The following is an 18,038-nucleotide window of genomic DNA, read 5'->3' as shown; positions in this document are numbered from 1 at the left end:
GAGGTGGGGGAAGGGGAGGGCCGCTTTTATTCCGACTGAAGGTTCAACCCCCCACCCCACCCCTCCAACACACAGAGAGGCTGGAACCCGGCTGAAGGCAGCTGGTGGAAGAGTGAGGGAGGCAAAGGTGAGAGCTGCACCCACTGGCCACCATCTCTTCTGTTTCCGAGAACAGGAGACCAGGAGACCCGAGGCAGAGGTGAGGGGCTCCCCCTCTAGAGTCTGGTTCTCCAAAATGGCACGCAAGCGGGCTGAGGGCTCCCTCACACGTTGGCAGAAATAAGTTAACCGCTTCCGTGGCTTAGAATTCCTGGACACCCACTTTGGAGTGGGGAGCAGCGGGATACAGGCCATGAAGTTGGAAGTTCCCTAGCCCCGGGTTTCCTGAGCTCCTGAGCCAAGGAGGGGAGCTAGCCAAGGCTGGGAAACCCAAGAGGGCCCCTGGTCCCAGAGCAGAGGGGGCAGGGACAGGAGGAACCACAGCAGGGGGTGGCCCAGCTCTGGGGCTGGGGCTGGGGCTGGGATCTCCCACAAAGGCTGTTAGGAGGGATCCCCCCTGAGGTCCCCTCTGGTCAGTGGCTGTGTCTGGCGACTGGCCCAGTATCGGTGGTAGGTGTCCTGGAAGAGGTCCCTGCAGGCAATGTGGGCACGGAGGTGGGCGCAAGCCAGGAAAGCCCCTGCCAGCTTGCGGTGCAGGGCATAGGTCTCCTCAGGTGGGGGGCGCAGCCGGTGCTGCAGCAGCACCGGGATGAGGCCTTGTATGCGGCGGGCAGTGTCCCCTGCCCCAAAGTCGTAGGGGCCCTGGGTGGCAAAGGGCTCCCCAAGGATCATCACTGCCTCCACGTGGGCGTCAGAGAATGCCTAGGGGTGGGGACAGCAGATGCACCTGGTATGGACATAGAGCCCTCCACGTAACCCGGCAGAGACAAGCAGCTCTCAGCTCCCTCACGTATAAACACAAGCCCCTGAATCCCCCAAGCATGATAAGCAGCCTCCACTCCTTCTGAGCCTCTAGTAACACGCAGCTCCTATTTCCCCCCAAATAAACAGCCCCTCACTTCCTCAGAGCCTCCTACAGACAGGTAGCCCTCTACTCTCCACAGATAAGCAGCCTCTGCTCTCCCACCCCCAGAACCCATGAGCAGCCACCAACCCTCTAGAACCCATAAGTGGTGCCCATTTTCCCATGGTTCCTGAGCAGTCAAGCAGTGCATCCGCCCACCCCTGCCCGGAGCCCCCATTATAGCTAGAGCTATACTCCCTACTCCCCCCGCATAGACATATAGCCTCCACCCTCCCCAGTGGAGACAAACCCCATCCCCCATCCTTCCCCAGAGTCCCTCAGTAGAGATAACAGCTCCCCACTCCCCCACCCAATAGACACCAGTCCCCAACCCCCCAGTGTCTCCCAACCTTGGTTTCAAAGCCCGTGAGGAATTTGAGGTCCTGGGATTTCTGCAGGACCCGGTCTCTGTCTCCCTCGGCTGCAGCCTTCACCACCTGCGGAGAGGGGTGTGGGTGGGAGGGACAGAGGCCCAAAGGCCAGAAAGCAGGGTTCCAGGGGGCATCTGAAGAAAAGGAGCTAGAAGCCTGGTCACCCCCTGCCATATCCACCTCCATTCTCATCTACCTGGGCCCTCCCTCTCACCTGGAAGCTTCTCCCTCCCCACTCCGCCCCTGTCTGTGACTCCCTCAAGACTGTTCCAGAGCTGGGGAGCAGGGAGGAGGTGGTCAGGGGTCCTGCCCTGGAAACTGCCCCCATGAAAGGGCACGGAGGGAAATAAGTGTCAAGACTGCTCATGGGTCCAAACACTCAACTGGACAAGGATGTAACTGCGACCCAGAACTGCTTCTGATGTTGCCAGGGGCCATCTCTATGTCTCCTGCACCAAACTTGGAACCCCATGACAGCAAGGATCCCAGCTGGGTTTTAGTCGCACATGGCATGGGATCTGGCACTCAGGAGGGCCCTGGTGAAGCTTGGTTTAGCCAATGAGTACGCAGAGCCAAGCGCCTCTCCAGCCATGAGCTCATGCAGGGAGGGCAGCAGCTAGGAGCACGGACGGATGCCAGGCTGGAGCCAGCTTGCCTGGGCTCCCTCCAGCTCTGCTGCTTGCCAGCTGAGAGACTCTGGGCAAGTCGCTTTGCCTCTTGGGCCCCCACTTTCCCATCTGCAAAGCAGGGATGACGAAAGTCTCTTCCTCATGGGGCTGTTGTGAGGATAAAGAAGGCGATGGCTGCGGAGTGCCTAGCACTGTGTCTGCATGTTGGAAGCACTGTGAACACCATGATCTGCTGTGATTGAGAAGTGGATGTGAGGGTCTCCACTGCACAGAAAAGGAAACAGGCTCCGAGTGAGGAGTGGAACCCGGGTCCAACCCGTGGCCACTGCCTTGCCCTTTCTTGTGAGGAGGGGGATACAGGATTAATCTGGCAGTCTGTTCTGTCTCTGCTCCCCCTGCCCCAGCCTGTCTGGCCATCTGTCAGGCCTGTGGTCCTCAGGGGGCAGTGTGACAGGACTTTTTAGACTGGCAAAGGCTGCAGGCCTGGGTGGGAAGGGTGGGAGGCAGGATGTCCCAGCTGCCCAGAGGGGCCTTGGCTTTGTGCCTCAAGTGGCCTGCAGAGGGCCCCAAGAGGCCTGGGTGTGAAGGGGGGCGGTCACCAGCTCCTCCTTCCAGTTCCAGTCTCAGAGCCCTGGGCCTTGTCCTGGACACCTCCCTCCCCTGACTTCCCGCCTGTCAGCTCCCATGAACTCTCAATGAGGCATCTCTCCCAACTGCCCCCTCTTCCTCTCTCCAGCCCTCCCTGGGCTCTCAGCCCCCAGTCTTTGAGACCACTTGTTATACAGGGGAGGCATTTTCTAAATCTGACTGTGTCCCTCCCCTGCTCAAATTCTTTCCAGGCTTCCCCAGGGCACCTGGGTAAAGTATAAGCTGCAAAACTTGGTCTGTAAGACCCAGACTGATTTGGTTCCAGCCTCATCACTGGCTCCTGCTCTGCCCCTACCTGTCCTCCTAGTCACATGTGAGCTTCCTTTTCGTGCTCTAGGGCCTTACTACTCAACTACTCAAAGTGTGGTCCCCCTACAGGTAGCACTGGCATCATCTGGGAGCAAGTAAGAAACGCAGCGTCTAACACCTAACTCCAGATCTGAATCTGCACTGTCACAGGATCGCCACCGGTTTGAGAAGCACTACTTCAGCAGGAATATTCTTTGTTGTCTCTCGGCCTTTGCACATGTTGTGTATCTGGAATACCCTCCTAGCCTTTTCCTGATTGGTCCTCCTCATCCCTTACGTCTGGACTCTGACATCTCTTCCCCGAGGAAGCCCTCCCTGACTCCCCAGGCTGGCTCAGGCTCCTCCCCTGGGCTCTGACAGTCCCCTGTGCTTCCCCCATCCCAGCCCTGTCCACTCTGGGTCCTCACTGTCTCTCCTCCCACTGTGAAGGCTGGACCTGGGTTGGACCTAGGTCACTGTTGTGTCCCCAGTATTGCCCAGAATAGAGCTGGGCACAGGAGGTGTCAGAGAATGTGTAGATCGATGGGGAAATGATTAGAAGACCCAAGTCAAATGTCCAATCTTGACAAATTAATGAGATGGGGTTTTCTGTAGACTCAGACAAATTGACCTGGTGGGCAGGAGGCACGGGCAAAGTAGGTGACAAAGTACTTCCTGCAGACAGAGCTGCCCCTAGGGACCAGCCTGCAGGGAGGTATGTGAGCGCTGGCTGGACACCCAGGCCCTGGACAGAGTGGGCCTGGGGAGGTGACAAGATAGCCATTGTGGGCCTTTCTCTTAGGTGCTAGGCAGGGGTTGGGAACAGGGGCTCTGGACCCAGACTGTGAGTTTGAATCCCAGGTCTTCTGTGATCTTAGGCAAACAACTCAGCCTCTTTAAGCCCCAGTTACTTCATCTGTAAAATAGTGCTAAAAATGGTTCTTACCTCACAGAGTTGCCAATGGTTGAAATTACTCTATGTAAAGCACTTAAAACAGTGCCTGTCGTAATATTCAGTGCTTAGTCTTTGTTAGCAGCTATTAATATTATTATTATTTATTACTTAATTCCAGAGACTGTATTTCTCCTTCTTACCCATCTGCCTTAGTATCCGGCTTGAGCCTCAGCCCTTCAGAAGCCTCAGGGTTGGGGGGACTCACCTCGATGTAATGGTCTGTGAACTCCGTCCCAAATTCTCGGCTTGCACCGAAGTCCAGCAGGGTCACCTGGGAATGAGCAATGGTGGAAGGAATGCTGGGAGCCATTAACATCCCCCTTGTCTCTCAGGGCAGCCAGGATCTGTCTCTGCCTCCCCTTGACCCTTTCCCCTGCCTGCTCCAGCCAAAGTCCCTGCCGGCTGCCTCCCTGGGCCCCCAGCCTGCAGTCCCCCACTTCCAGTCCACCCTCACAGGACAGCTGAAGGCATCTGGCTTTTATTTATTTATTTATTTTTGGTCCCAATTGTTTATGTAATAATAAATTTTAGGCACAGAAAAAAATTCAGAGAATAAAATGTTAATATATGGAAAAGTAAAATGAATACCCACAAATTCTACCACCCAGCTTAAATATAAAATACCATCAATCCAAGTAGAGCCTCCTGTGTATCCCGCCCTGATGCACTGCCCCCACGTCCCCAAGGTCTTTTCCAGAGTCACTACTTTCCTGAAATAATTATTATGTCCTAAAATTCCCATGCATGTGTTCCTACATTTTCTGCGTATGTGTGTACCCATAAACAATATATCGTAATGGTTTGCATATTTTAAAACTTCATATAAATGGTATTTACTGCAGTTATCCTGCGCCTTGTGTTTTTTGCCCAAAATGATTTTGCAGTTTATCCCCATTGCTATGTGCAGCTCTAGCTCATTTATTCATTTTCCATGCTGTGTAAGGACTTCATTGCATGATTATATCACAGCACATTTACTGGTTGACGGACATTGTGGTTGTTTCTGATTTTATTTTATATTATTTTATTTTATTTTTATTTATTTATTTATTTTTATTAGGGGTTTTCCGGTAAAAAACCAGCATCCCTTGTACCTAGACAGGCGGTGTGCCAGTTCCCATTGCTGGAATGGTAAAGGAAATGACGTTGTCATTTCTGGCCAAAGCAGTTAGGCAAGGGGTTACCCTCTCAACTTCTCTTTCCCCTTCCAGTGGAAGCAGAGCATTGCAAGGCCCTAGGGGACAGCACAACCGCAAAAGGGAAGGAGCTTGGGTCCCTGAATCACCACATGGAGAAGGGCCATCCCAGCCTGTTGTGTGGATAATAAACTGCTATTGTGTTGAACTACTGAAATATCAGGGAACATTTGTTACGTCAGCTAACACACCCCAACACACACATCACAAGGAACCAACCTGGTGGCTGGAGGTGTCATACAGAAAGTTGGCCCAGTTGGGGTCTGTCTGCATGAATCGGAACTCAAACAGCTCCCGCAGACATAGCCTCAGGAGCTGGAAGCAAATCTGGGGTGGGAAGAAGGAGTAACAGACATCTCAGTATGATCTGCCCCTGTAGAGCCCTCATCCGCCTGGAAAGGGACCGTGGGCCTGGCCCTCCCTGCCAGCCCCACCTTGGGGCAGTACCCTCCCTACTGTGCCATGAGACCACGTACCTGGTTCCGGATGTCCTGGCTTAGGCCCTGGCACTGGTCCAGGGGGACCCCTCCAGCCAGCTCCATGCCCAGCACCCTTGTCGTGCACAGCTCCTTAACCACAGCTGGCACCCGGAAGAACGGGTCGTCTGCCAGCAGCTGCCTGGGGCAGGAGGGAAGAGAGAGAACAGGACTTTGTGCTCCAGGCCCCTGTGACACAGTTTGAGGCTTCCTCCTCCTCCAAGAAGTCCTTCATAAACAGCCCATGTCTTCCTTTCCTTGCCCTTCTCTTGTCTCTGTCTGCCCTGGGTGATGGCCAATACCTGGCCAGAGTGACATTTAACAAATATCTCTGAGGTGCCTACTCTGTGCCTGCCCCTAAACTGGGTCCTGCTGGAGACCCAGCTACCACTTCCTTACCTGAAACTCTTCCATGACTTCTGGCTGCCCCAGGATGAGCTCAGTGTATTTAGTTTGTACATTACTTTTTTCACCAATTTATTAATTAATTCATCCTCAAAATAGCCACTGATATAAAGATCTGTTAAGTTTATAGTGAGACTTCTGGGTCACTCCTTGGAGCCACTACGCTGAACAACAGTAAAGCGAAGGATTTCTTCTGTGTCTGTGTGTGTGCTGGACAATGCTGGGGACAGAGCAGTGAATGAACCAGTCCCCGGACCTGCGCCCATGCCAGGAGACTATACTTTAACAAGCAAACAGACCAATCACAGATTGAGATAAGTATGTCAACGTTAGACTTGGGAGGCAAAGCATATGAGCAAGCCTCTGGCCGAGGACCTGTGGGGAGCAGGGGAAGGACTGGGGTTCTATCTTAAGGGCACTGGGACATCCCGTGGGGGAAGAGGTCTCCCTGGATCCCACACGGGAGTGTGCTGGCCCATGATCCCACTTCGCGCCCCCTCAAGGTCCTGTTTGTATTTTTGTCCTTGTTATAAAATACCTGATGTTTGAAGTGCTCCTCGTGGCCAGTCCCTGTGCTGAGTATTTATTAATGATTGGCACAATTCGCTTGTGTCCTTGCCCCACCGTGAGGACACTCTCCTGAGGCCACTGCACAGATTCAGGCTACACGGCCTGTTAAGCGCTGACCTGGCAATTGATCCCACATCAGAGTCCAGGGTCCATGCCCCTAACCACTGCCTTCTACTGACTTTCTTCTTACTCTGTCTACAGAGCTTGACACATTGTAGATCCTCAATAAATGTGTGAACCACACTGGGGAGGATCTCATTGAGGTGTCATTGTCACACATCATGCTTCCAAATATAAACACATTGTTCCACGTAGCTACAGTTCATCTTCACTGCTATATAATATTCCTCTGATGAACACACCATAACTTATTTATCCACCCTGCCAGATAAATCTGACAGGTTTGGGTTGTTTCCAGTTTGGGGCTGTAGCAAACAATGCTGCTCTGAGCATCCTAGAAAAGTCTCATGGTGTATCCTGGCATAAAGGTCCCCAGAGTATTTAGCAAGAAGGACAATTATTGGGTCATAGCATATGTGAATATAAAGGCTTATTCCATGATGCCCAACTAGTCTCCAAAGTGCTTATATCAATTTTTCCTCCTCCCCCTACAGTGCACAAAGGAAGCCCTGGAGCCCCCTTCTCCCCAACTCCTGGTGCTGTCAGACTGCTCTGCTCCCTCTGTCAGTCAGTCCAGTGTGTGTAACAGTGTCTCGCCCTGTGATTAAGTGCCCGTGTCAGACCACAGTGGATACGAGTCCGAGTCCCATCCCATAGAGAAGAAAACTGACACTCACGGAGAAGTGACCTGTCAAAGCTCAGAGGACACGGGGGAAGTGAAGTAATGAGGGAATGGACAGAGAGATGAACACATGATTGAAAGAAAGAGAAAAAGAGTTTGTCAGCCCTGCCCCCGGGCTCCCGTTGCCAGAGGCTGGGGGCATCCACTTCCCACCAGCCAGGGAGGGAAGGAAGGAGGGAAGCTGGGGAAAGAGGCACCAGGGGCCTGCAAAAGGCTCAGCTCACCTGAAGTTCTGGGCACAAGCTGCCTCACGACGGTAGTCACATTCCCAAGCCAGCTCCTGCTGCAAGGTCTGCAGGCTCTGCTCGGCAAACAGTCCTGAGAGGGCGGCCGTGTCAGCCGAGGAAGGGGTCCTCTGGGCTCCCACCCATGGGTGTCTTTTCTCGCCAGTGCTCTCTCTCTGTCCCTCACAGCCCTTGCTCCAGGCCTTTTACTGGCACTGTCTGTCTGTAGCTTCCCTCTGTCCTTCACACAATTGCAGTGTCTTCTGAGGTCTGTCTCCTGGGGTCCCACACCCCAGTTCCCAGGCGGCTGTTTTACAGTCACATGTGCCCCTGTTCCGTCTCTTTCCCACCGATGCTGTCCTGTCACTGTCAGCCTCTGGGTCTCACTTCTAGGTTCTAGGCCTGTCCCTCCCTCTCTCTCACACAGACACAACCCGCTCCCCCTTCTCCAGGCGCCTTCTCACGTGCCCTGACACAAACAAGCTGTCCCGCTAACGCACCCCTTCTGCTTCTGTGGCTCTTTTTCCCCCTCCCGTCCCTTTCCCAGAGCTGCACATGCTCTGCTGTCTGTTTTTGGATTTCAGCCTGGGCTCCTGTCTCTCCGTAGCTGTTTGAATTGTCAGGTTTTTTCCCCACACACACTCCTGCTCTCTGGGCTCTCCTGGCCTCAGTGTCCTTCTTTCTGTCACACACATCGACATAAACGCTCCCTCTGCTCCCGTCCCGCACACCCTGCCGCGCTCTCCCTCCGTCCAGCCCTGCCTCCTCTCCTGAGCATGCCCCCTCAGTGTGGGGCGGGGAGAGGCACCTCACCCTTGGGCAGGGCCACGCTCATCTTTAGCACCGCCAGCAGGTTCTGGACGTCGCTCTGGATGCTCTGGGCGACACCCGGGTACTGCGAGGAGAGGAGACACGGAGGGTGAGGGTCACTCGTCTGGACCAGCAGGGTGCCCACCTCACCCTGCCCGGCCTCCCCTCTCACCTGGATCTTCACGGCCACCTCCGTCCCATCCCTCAGCATGCCCTGGTGCACCTGCCCAATTGAGGCAGCGGCAAAGGGCACCTCCTCCAAGGAGGCCACCTTGGCCTGCCAGTCCCTGCCAAGCTCCTCTTCAAGAACTCTCTGTGGGGAGTGGTCACAACAGTCATCATCATGGTTTTGGGCAGCTGAGTTCATCCCTGTCCTGAGCACTTCACACGTCAGCCCCAGCACTCACCATGTGCCGGGCCCTGGGCTAAGCTCTTGGCTGCCACCCCCCCCTTACAGACAGGGAAATTGAGGCTCAGAGAGAAGTCCCTTGCCCACGGTGACCAGCCAGGCATTGGTGGAAAGGAATGGAAGGCTCAGCCCAACGTGTCTCCCAAGCCTGCACCCCCTGGACCGTGCGGGCTGTTGTGGGGATTACTATTACTTATGGTTAATATGGAGAACAATCCTGTATTATACTCTATATTGAATTATGAACTCAAAGTCAATGTGATAAAGAGGAGCTAAACTGTACAGGGGCTTCCTTGGGCCAGAGCCTGCTTGAAGTGGCTCAGAGACAGGTGGGCCCACCTGGGGTCGCGTGGCAAGTGAGCAGAGCAGAGAGGGGAAGGCAGGCAGGTGGCTGGATTCCGGACTCCACGCCCTTGCCCAGTTATTAGAGGAACAGCTCACGTCTCGGGGACTTGCTCAGTGCCAGGCACTGTGCCAATCTATTTACAGACATACTCTCCTTTAATTAAAAGAACAGTAATAATCACAGCTAAAACTTGCATGTCACTCATGGTGTGTCAGGGGCTGTTCTAAGTGCTCTTTGCAGACTAATTTACGTAACCCTACGATGTGGGTGTACATGTCACTGTCGCCATTTCCCAGACGAGGTAACTGAGGCACAGAGAGGTCAAGCCACATGTGTGAGATCACACAGGTCGTAAGTGGCAGAGATAGGGTTGGCACCCATGAAGTCTGGCCCCTGACTACTGCGCTTTGCTGCCTCGACAGAGTACTGACTCCGTGCCCAGGACTGGATGAGGCACTCTTCACCGACCTCTCCTTTGATCATCACGGCGGTGGTATGAGGTGTGTACTTTGGTGATCCCCATTTTACAGAAGGGGAAACCGAGGCTCAGAGTCAGACATGGAGTAGAGCAATGAAGCCAGGAGGGTCAGGCAGGCCGGGGCAGATGGAGCTCGCCTCCCCCAGCTGGCCCTCCCTCGCCGGGCACTCACCAGCATCTGCCAGCGGGGCATGAAGTCGGCGCTCTGGCGGACCCGCTCGAAGATGCGCTGCAGCTGGGGGCTGATGAAGCTGTTGTCTTGGGAGACAGTGGGATGAGGGGAGCAGTGAGGGAGGAGGAAACGGGGAACCCTGTGTGAGTATCTGAAGTTGGGTCTTGTTAATGGGTTGGGGTGGAATGAAAGTGAGGTCAGGGGTCAGGCGTTGAGGGTCATGCTGTACCCTGGATGCTGAGCATTTGGCCAACCTTGAGGGCGGCCCCCCGAACTGTACATAAGGTCTGCACAATCCGCTCGGCGTTGGCCTCCGAGAGGAAGGGGCTGGAGCCCAGCCGGGAGCTGTCCTCTGGGGAGGAGAGAACAACCATTAGTATGACAATCACAGAAATCACCCCTGCACACCAACCAGAATGGCTAAAATGAAAACAGCAGTACCAAGAGTCGACAAAGTTGGGCAGCAACCTGAACTCAGATGCTGCTGATTCCAGAGTCCTGACACAAGCCTTTTGGAAAACAGCTGGGAAGTTTCCAGTAAAGCACATACCTATGCCCAGTGCAGTTCCTCTCCCAGGTTTATACCCAAGAGAAATGCATCAATGTGTCGTCAACAGATAGTACAAGGATGTTCACAGCAGCGCTATTCATAACAGTCCCAAACTGGAAACAACCCAAATGACTACAGCTTGGAGAACAGTCACAGAGTGACTACTGTGGTATTGAATAAACAAGCTACCACCACATAAAATAACATGGACGCAGCTCACAAACTTAACCTTGAGTAAAAGAAGCCAGACGTCTAAGGGAATATACAGTCCTATTGCATCATGAGCAAAAACAGGCAAAACTAATCTAGGATGTCAGAAGCCAAGACAGTGGTCACCCTTGGTGAGGGGACTGACCAGGTGGGGACATGAATGGAGCTTCTGGAGACCCAGGGCAGCGATTCTCAAAATGGGACCCCTGAGAGTCTCTGACACCCTTTAAAGGGGTCTGTGAGATCAAACTATTTTCCCATATTAAGAGGTTATCTACCCCTTTTCACTTCCATGCTCCAAAGAACACTCAGTGGAGTCTTCCAGAGGCTCCAGGACATGTGAGGACGTCATCATTTTGATAGCTGATGGAATGTGTTTGTGTGTGTTCTTGTGTTTTAAAAATTTCTCAGTTTTAACCTCTAATACAGTAAACAATGATAAATACAATCCACATAAACAAGCTCTTTAGGGTCCTCATTCTATTTTTAACAGCTTTATAGTAAAATAATTCACATGCCATATAATTCCCATTTAAAGTAACCAATTCTATGGTTTCTAGTATATTCACAGAGTTATACAAACATTGCCATAATCAATTTTAGGACATTATTGTCACCCCAAAAAGAAGCCCTATACCCTTCAGGAATATATCTACCTCTGAAAAAAAATTTAAAAATAAAAAATAAAGGAAGAAAGAAAAAGATGATTAAAAAAAAAAAGAAAAAAAGAAACCCATCCTGGTTTCAGCACCGAAAAAAAAACCCGACAAACACCCTAGACCCATTAGGAGTCACTCCCCACTCCCCCTCTCCCCAGCCCTTGACAGCCACTAATCTACTTTCTGTCTCTGCAGATCTTCCTGTTCTGTACATTTCAGATAAATGGAATCATTCACTATGTGGCCTTTCTGTGTGTGGCTGCTCTCACTTAGCATAATGTTTTTGAGATTCCTCCACATTGCAGCATGTGTCAGGAATTCATTCCTACCCATGGCAGAATAATATTCCATTGCATGCATACAACACATTTTATTTATCCATTCCTCAGTTCTAAGGGTGTGCAGGGATCCTGAGACCAAGCAGTTTGAGAACTGCTGTTCTAGGTTTTCTTGATTTGGGTGCAAATGTGTCAACTTTGTGAAAATGCATGAAGCTGTATACTTATATGTATGTGTGTGTGGTTTTGTATATAAGTTACATTATTCTTTAGTAAAGCATTCCATAAACATTTGTTAATTTATAAAAATGTTATTTAGGCCAGGCATGGTGGCTCATGCCTGTAATCATAGCACTCTGGGAGGTGGAGATGGGAGGATCGCTTGAGGTCAGGAGTTCAAGACCAGCCTGAGCAAGAGCAAGACCCCCATCTCTGGTAAAAAATAGGAAACATTAGCTGGGCATGGTGGCAAGCGCCTGAAGTCCCAGCTACTTGGACACAGTAGGAGGATCGCTTGAGCCCAGGAGTTTGAGGTTGCGGTGAGCTATGATGACACCACTGCACTCTACCTAAGGTGACAGAGCAAGATTCTGTCTCAAAAAAAAAAAAAAAAAAAAGTGTTATTGAGCTCTTTGTTGAGTGCTCACCATCTTCCAGGCCAAATCCTAAATGTCTTCGTGGATTCTCTGGCTGAATGCCCACAATCACTCCAGGAAATAAAAACTATCAATGCTTTAATTTTCAGGGTGAGGAAGCAAAAGACTCAGAGAGGTGCAGCACCTGGCCCTGGGTTGCACAGCATGGAAATGGTAGAGCAACAGATAGACTGAAGTTGGCCTTACCCAAAGTCTAATCTTCCGCCTACTCTCAACTTTTTATTGAAAAACATCCAAACAGACAGAAAAGTTGCATACATAATATCATGAACACTGCACACCCTCCACCTCGATTCAACATGGTAACATTCTGCTTCATCTGTTTTATTTGTGTGTACCCACACACTTACTATTATTACTTTTTGCTGACCCACTTGCATGTAGTTGCACTTAAGCTTTGCTAAGAATAAGGATATTCCAACACAATCACAATACCACAATTGCATGTAGAAAATTTAACACAATTCCCTAACATCTATTATTCTGTCCATATGCAGATTTTCCAACTGTCCCTAAAGAGTCTTTCATAGTTGTTCTTTTCAAACTAACATCTAATCATGGTTCACATAGTCCATTTGTAAATTTTTTTTTGTTTTGTCCTACCAAACACTAATCCATTTATAAATTAATGTCTCTTTGGTCTCTGTTTAATCTAAAATATCTACCCTGAGTTTTGTTTCAAGACATTGACTTGGTTGAGGGCTCTTACCCACAAATGCTACACATCTAATTCCGCCTTTCTTGTACACAGACCCCCACTAGCACACTGATTTTCAGCTTTCTTCTCCTGCTCAGAGTTAGGAATTCCCAATGGCTTAAATTTTTTCTCAGATGATATGTTTCCATTATCACAACCTTGATAGTGGTTTAGCCCTGTTCTGAGCACTTCACGAAAACTCTAAGAGCTGGACATGTTATCATCACCTCCATCTTCCAGATGGGAAGCTGGGGCTCAGAGACATGAAGCCACCTGCCCCAGGTCACACAGCAATGCCAGGATCTGAACCCTGGCAGTGTGGTTCACTCACCTGACTGCAGATGTCCTCCTGGCAGGGACTTCTTGGCTATTTCGGCCAGCGCACCCAGCCCCAAGCCCACAGCTAGTCCTGGAGAACGAGAGAGAAGCCTGAGTGCTGCCTGCCTGCGGGGTTCCCCGCCAGCCCCCCCCCCTCCCCGCCCTCTGTCTTCTCTCAGTCTCTCTCTAGGTGTGCTTGTCTCTATATCTCTGTCTCTAAATCGGTCTCTGACTCTCTTCCTGCTTGGAGTTCCCTTCAAGGTGAGGCTACCTCTTTCTTTGTCCTTCCCTCTGTTATATGTCTCCCTCCCAGCAGTTCTTAGCCCTGGCTGCACACTAGTTACCACAGGAGCTTTTGTAAATACGATGCACAGACCCCACACCCGAGCTTCTGATTAAAGTGGCCTGAGGTGAGGCCTGGGAATTTGTACTTTGTTTTTAGCATCCCAGATGATTCTAGTGTGCAGCCAAGGTTAAGGTGGCCCCGGGGGCTGGGTACAGTGGCTCACACCTGTAATCTTATCACTCTGGGAAGCGGAGGAGAGATCGGAGGATCTCTTGAGTCTAGGAGTTCAAGACCATCCTGAGCAAGCGCTTTCTACATGCTAGGTACTGTTCCCAGTGCCTTATACGCATTAACTTATTTTGTCCTCAGATAAAGTGTCCTCACCTTTGTGAAGTACGTTTTACAGAAAAACTTCCATTTTATACAAAAGGAAATTGAGGCTCAGAGAAGTAATTGCCCATAGTCTGAAAATGAGGAGACAGCAGTCATCTTGTTTTTTTTTTTGAGACAGAGTCTCACTCTGTTGCCCGGGCTAGAGTGCCATGGTGTCAGCCTAGCTCACAGCAACCTCAAACTCCTGGGCTCAAGCGATCCTTCTGCCTCAGCCTCCCGAGTAGCTGGGACTACAGGCATGCGCCACCATGCCCGGCTAATTTTTCCTATATATTTTTGGTTGTCCAGCTAATTTCTTTCTATTTTTAGTAGAGACGGGGTCTCACATGCTCTTGCTCAGGCTGGTCTCGAACTCCTGAGCTCAAATGATCCGCCTGCCTTGGCCTCCCAGAGTGCTAGGATTACAGGCATGAGCCACCGCACCTGGCCCAGAGTCACCCTTTGAACCCTAGGCAGCCTGGTGCCAAAGCTCCAAACAGTGCACTCGACCGCCTTTTTATTTTCTTTTAATTTTTTATTTTTTTGAGACAGAGTCTCTCTCTGTTGCCCTGGCTAGAGTGCAGTGGTGTCATCATAGCTCACAGCAACCTCAAACTCCTGGGCTCAAGCAATCCTCCTGCCTCAGCCTCTTGTGTAGCTGGGATTGCTGGCCTGCACCACAATCCCCAGCTAATTCTTTCTATTTTTTGTAGAGATGGGGTCTTGCTCTTGCTCAGGCTGGTCTCAGACTACTGTGCTCAAGCGATCCTCCCTCCTCGGCCTTCCAGAGTACTAGGATTGCAGGCGTGAGCCATACTGTGCCCGGTCACAATTGCCTCTTTAGACAGTGAATCTGTACCTTTAAAACTTGAACCATGACCCACAGTAAAAGAAGACATTTGCATTATAACCGGCACAGACCAAGATATATATGTTTCATGAAACAAGACTTTCCTTGCTGTACAGGCACACTCATACTTTATATTCTCTTCATTAATGCTGGTTGCAACCCACTAAATTATTTCATGCAAGTTGTGACCTAAAGTTTGCCCCACCCAGCTGCATAATCCATAGTCAAGTCACCTCACATTTCTTAGCTTCTATTTCCTCATCTACAGAATGGAAATAAACACTCATTGATTTAGTGCAGCCAGCGCAAGCATGTATGGGGCCGGGCACATTACAGGTTCTCTTGGTCTTCATCTCTTTTTCCCTGTCTCTCCCTCCTCTCTGTCTCTAATTCATCCTCTCCCTTGCTTCATTCTGTAAGTGCTACCTCCTCTAATCTGAGTTATATCTAGATCCCCCAAAGTCACACCTACCCCCAAAGTTGGCCAAGCGGCTGATGCGGGAGGTGGGCACCTTGCGTTCTCGAGAGCGTTCACTTAGCTGGGAAACAGGGAGAAGGTCTGAGGGCAGGAAGGTGGGCATAGTGCTCAGGGAGTCCAACCAACCTGCCACCCCTCCCTTCCCCGAGCTCAGGGGGCCAGCAGCTTTCATGGGCTTTTGCTAGGTAGGTGAGGGCAATGATACCTGGGCCCGGGGTGTCTTCCTGAGACGGGCCTCCCGTGCCCTGCGAATATCCTCTTCACCCAGGCCTCTTGCGGGCCCATCCTCATGAAACTTTTGGGCCCAAGAACCCCCAAACGGCCCCTGCAAGAGACATGGACTCTGGTAAGGAGTGGAGGACATGGGGTCTGCCTGATCCTTTTGGATCCCTCCCTTTTGACCCTTGGAGTCTCCCTCAGCCTCTTCCCTTTGGAGGGCCCCTCCCCAGCCTCTTACCCACCAGTGGGCCCCAGGCCCCAGGGTCCCACAAGGCAGACCGACAATCTGGCCCTGCTGTCCACAGGTCCCCCGCAGTAGGCCCCCCACCTTCAGCCACATTGCCTGGGGGAGAAGAGGAGGGATTATTCGTGTAGGAGTTGCAGGACTGGCCTCCCTGCTTTGCCCTGCTTCTCTGCCGGGCCCCCACATTCCCCTGTGTCCACCCTCTAAGATTACCACCCACCGAAGACTTCCTCCCCTGTTACAGACTCGCAGTGTCTCTTGGTTTCCCCCTTGTTGCTAGGAACTCACAGCTCTTCCTGCGCGCCTCCCCAAACCCACTTTCCCCCTTCTCCCACCCCCCCGCCGTTGCTAGGGTCCTGCCTCTTTACTAGACACCCACAGATCCTCCGGGGCTACTTCTCCACTTCTCTGAAACACCCCCACCCCCGTTGCTTGGCACCTCCGTCCCCTCTTGCTAGGCACTCACAATTCCTCCCGGTGTCCCCCCAACCCCGTTACTGGGCACCTCCCCTCGTTGCTAAGCACCCACTGCTCCAGGCTCCGAGTACGCAACGCGCGGGGCCCTCCAGTGTTTCCGGGAGCCTCTGCATACCCGCCCCCTCCGGTCAGCTAGCCAATGGTGGAGCAGCGGCTCGCTGACTGGCACGAAGTGCGTCCCGCTGTGTGCGGGGGGCGGAGCCAGGGGTGGGGCCGAGGTGCTGGATCTGGGCACAAGGGTGGGAGTCCGGGAATGCTGGGTACCTTGGGAATCATGCGTGCCCGCTATACCCTTTCACTCACCTCAAAGTGCCTTGTACGCGGCAGACTTTTCTGTTCTCCCCACTGTCCTTACAAACATCACTCCCTTACAAACTTCACACTTCTCATCTGCACGAGCATCTTGCCAAACTTCCTTCTTATTTTTACCCCTGGCAGGCTCAACATCTCTCCTTTGAACACACATTCTTCCCAGCAAACATTTCCCTTGCACATGGGGCTCCTCCACTGTGCACAAACACTCACATCTCGGCACCCAGTCTTCTTCCCTGTGCATATAAACCCCTTGCCCTGCTCACCAACTGTCTCCTGCTCACACCTTCAACTCTCCTGTGTACACAAACCCCCCTCACTTGCACACTGAGCCTCTCTCTGTTCCCTCACTCACCCTGCTCTCTCCGCTCCCCGCCCACCTGCGGGATGGCGGGAGTGGGAGCCCTCAGTTTCCTGTAGGCCTGACATTTCCCAGAACACACCCAGCCAAGATTCCCAGTGCTGAGTCAGGAAACTTGGCAACCCAGAAAACTAGCTCCCAGCCCATCTGTGTGTGTATGTATGTGTTGGAACAGGCTGACTCACCCCTCTTCTCACAGTCTGGAATAGAAGCAGCTGCTTGGGGCACCTCTCCCACCACTGGGAGAGGGAGCGATGCAGATGCTTCCCCCACAGCACCCCGCTGCCCCTGTCCAACCCCCCTTGTCGGGAACCAGGCCTGTCTCTATCCTTGCACTGTGTTACCTCAGAAGAGCCCTCAGCCCTCAAATGGACCTCTGCTTTCCAACCTATATGATGTACCAGGTGGGACCCTGCCTCTGATTTCTCATTGGTCTGTGAAGAGATGACTCATTTTAGAGCCTTGGACCTATGCCCAGTGCCCCTCCACCAGGTGACTCAATATCAAGATAGAAACCACCCACGACGCCCCTCCAGACGTGAAGGTCTGACTCAGGAGCTGGGTGGCAGCTCACCCTCGGGGACAAAATATATAAAAAGCACCTGTGACAATAACTAAACCTACAGGGCTATGGCTAATAGTGCCAGGCCCGGTGTCACATGCTTCACATATCATGAGGTCATATCAAACAGCCCCGTGGCTACAAACAAAAGGTAGAGGCTGGCAGACTTCTGAGCCTCAGTGTCTTCATGTGTAAAACGGGGCCATGGCATCCCCTATTGCTCAGCGTTAGTGAGAGAGTGAAGCACTGAAACGGTGTCAGGGCCTGGTCCAGAACAAGTGCGCTCTATATGAGAGAGATTTCTTACGGAAAATTCAATGCAGCATAAGTCACTCTCTCACGCTAACTCAGCTGGGATGTGGCAGACGCAGGTCTCGAACCCACGCCTGCGGGATTTCCAAGTCTTTCAAAGTCTGTCCCGGCCCTGGGTGAAGAATGGGCGCGGGCTGAACTCGTCACCCACCGGGAGTCTTAGGGAGGCTGAACTGGTCACTTGAGAGTGAAAGAAGGCTGGATTAGTCACAGAGGGGGTGTAGAGAGGACCCCACTGGCGCGCCACCAGGACCTCTGCGCCCCAGACCCAGCCCGTTCGAGTTTCGGGCGCTCGGAAAACACTTACTCCGACGGCGACGGGCGGAGTCAGACAGGGACCGGTCCTGCCCCGCCC

At 52.1% G+C, this 18,038-nt stretch overlaps 1 protein-coding gene across 8 annotated transcripts; it reads right to left on the bottom strand.

Moving 5' to 3' along the window:
- Positions 1 to 9: 9 nt before the first annotated feature.
- On the bottom strand, positions 10 to 17,982 carry COQ8B (coenzyme Q8B). Of its 8 annotated transcripts, none has more exons than XM_045531957.1 (15): positions 17,835 to 17,982; positions 15,654 to 15,758; positions 15,402 to 15,521; positions 15,191 to 15,257; positions 13,224 to 13,301; positions 10,072 to 10,194; positions 9,843 to 9,928; positions 8,610 to 8,750; positions 8,441 to 8,522; positions 7,628 to 7,721; positions 5,627 to 5,768; positions 5,370 to 5,477; positions 4,160 to 4,225; positions 1,414 to 1,500; positions 10 to 861 (listed from the first exon to the last, which is right to left on the bottom strand). In XM_045531957.1, the coding sequence occupies exons 2-15, from the start codon at positions 15,753 to 15,755 to the stop codon at positions 541 to 543; spliced, it is 1,617 nt and encodes a 538-aa protein (XP_045387913.1). In that variant the 5' UTR covers positions 15,756 to 15,758; positions 17,835 to 17,982; the 3' UTR covers positions 10 to 540. The 8 variants fall into 8 exon arrangements, with proteins under 8 accessions (XP_045387913.1, XP_045387917.1, XP_045387912.1 ...); XM_045531961.1 differs by lacking the exon at positions 17,835 to 17,982 and adding an exon at positions 16,995 to 17,009; XM_045531956.1 differs by lacking the exon at positions 17,835 to 17,982 and adding an exon at positions 16,440 to 16,884.
- Between the last annotated feature and the right edge of the window lie 56 nt (positions 17,983 to 18,038).

The sequence above is a fragment of the Lemur catta genome, chromosome 19 (genome assembly GCF_020740605.2).
Source record: "Lemur catta isolate mLemCat1 chromosome 19, mLemCat1.pri, whole genome shotgun sequence".
Lineage (NCBI taxonomy): Eukaryota > Metazoa > Chordata > Mammalia > Primates > Lemuridae > Lemur > Lemur catta.
This window is presented reverse-complemented; position numbering and strand designations above follow the sequence as displayed.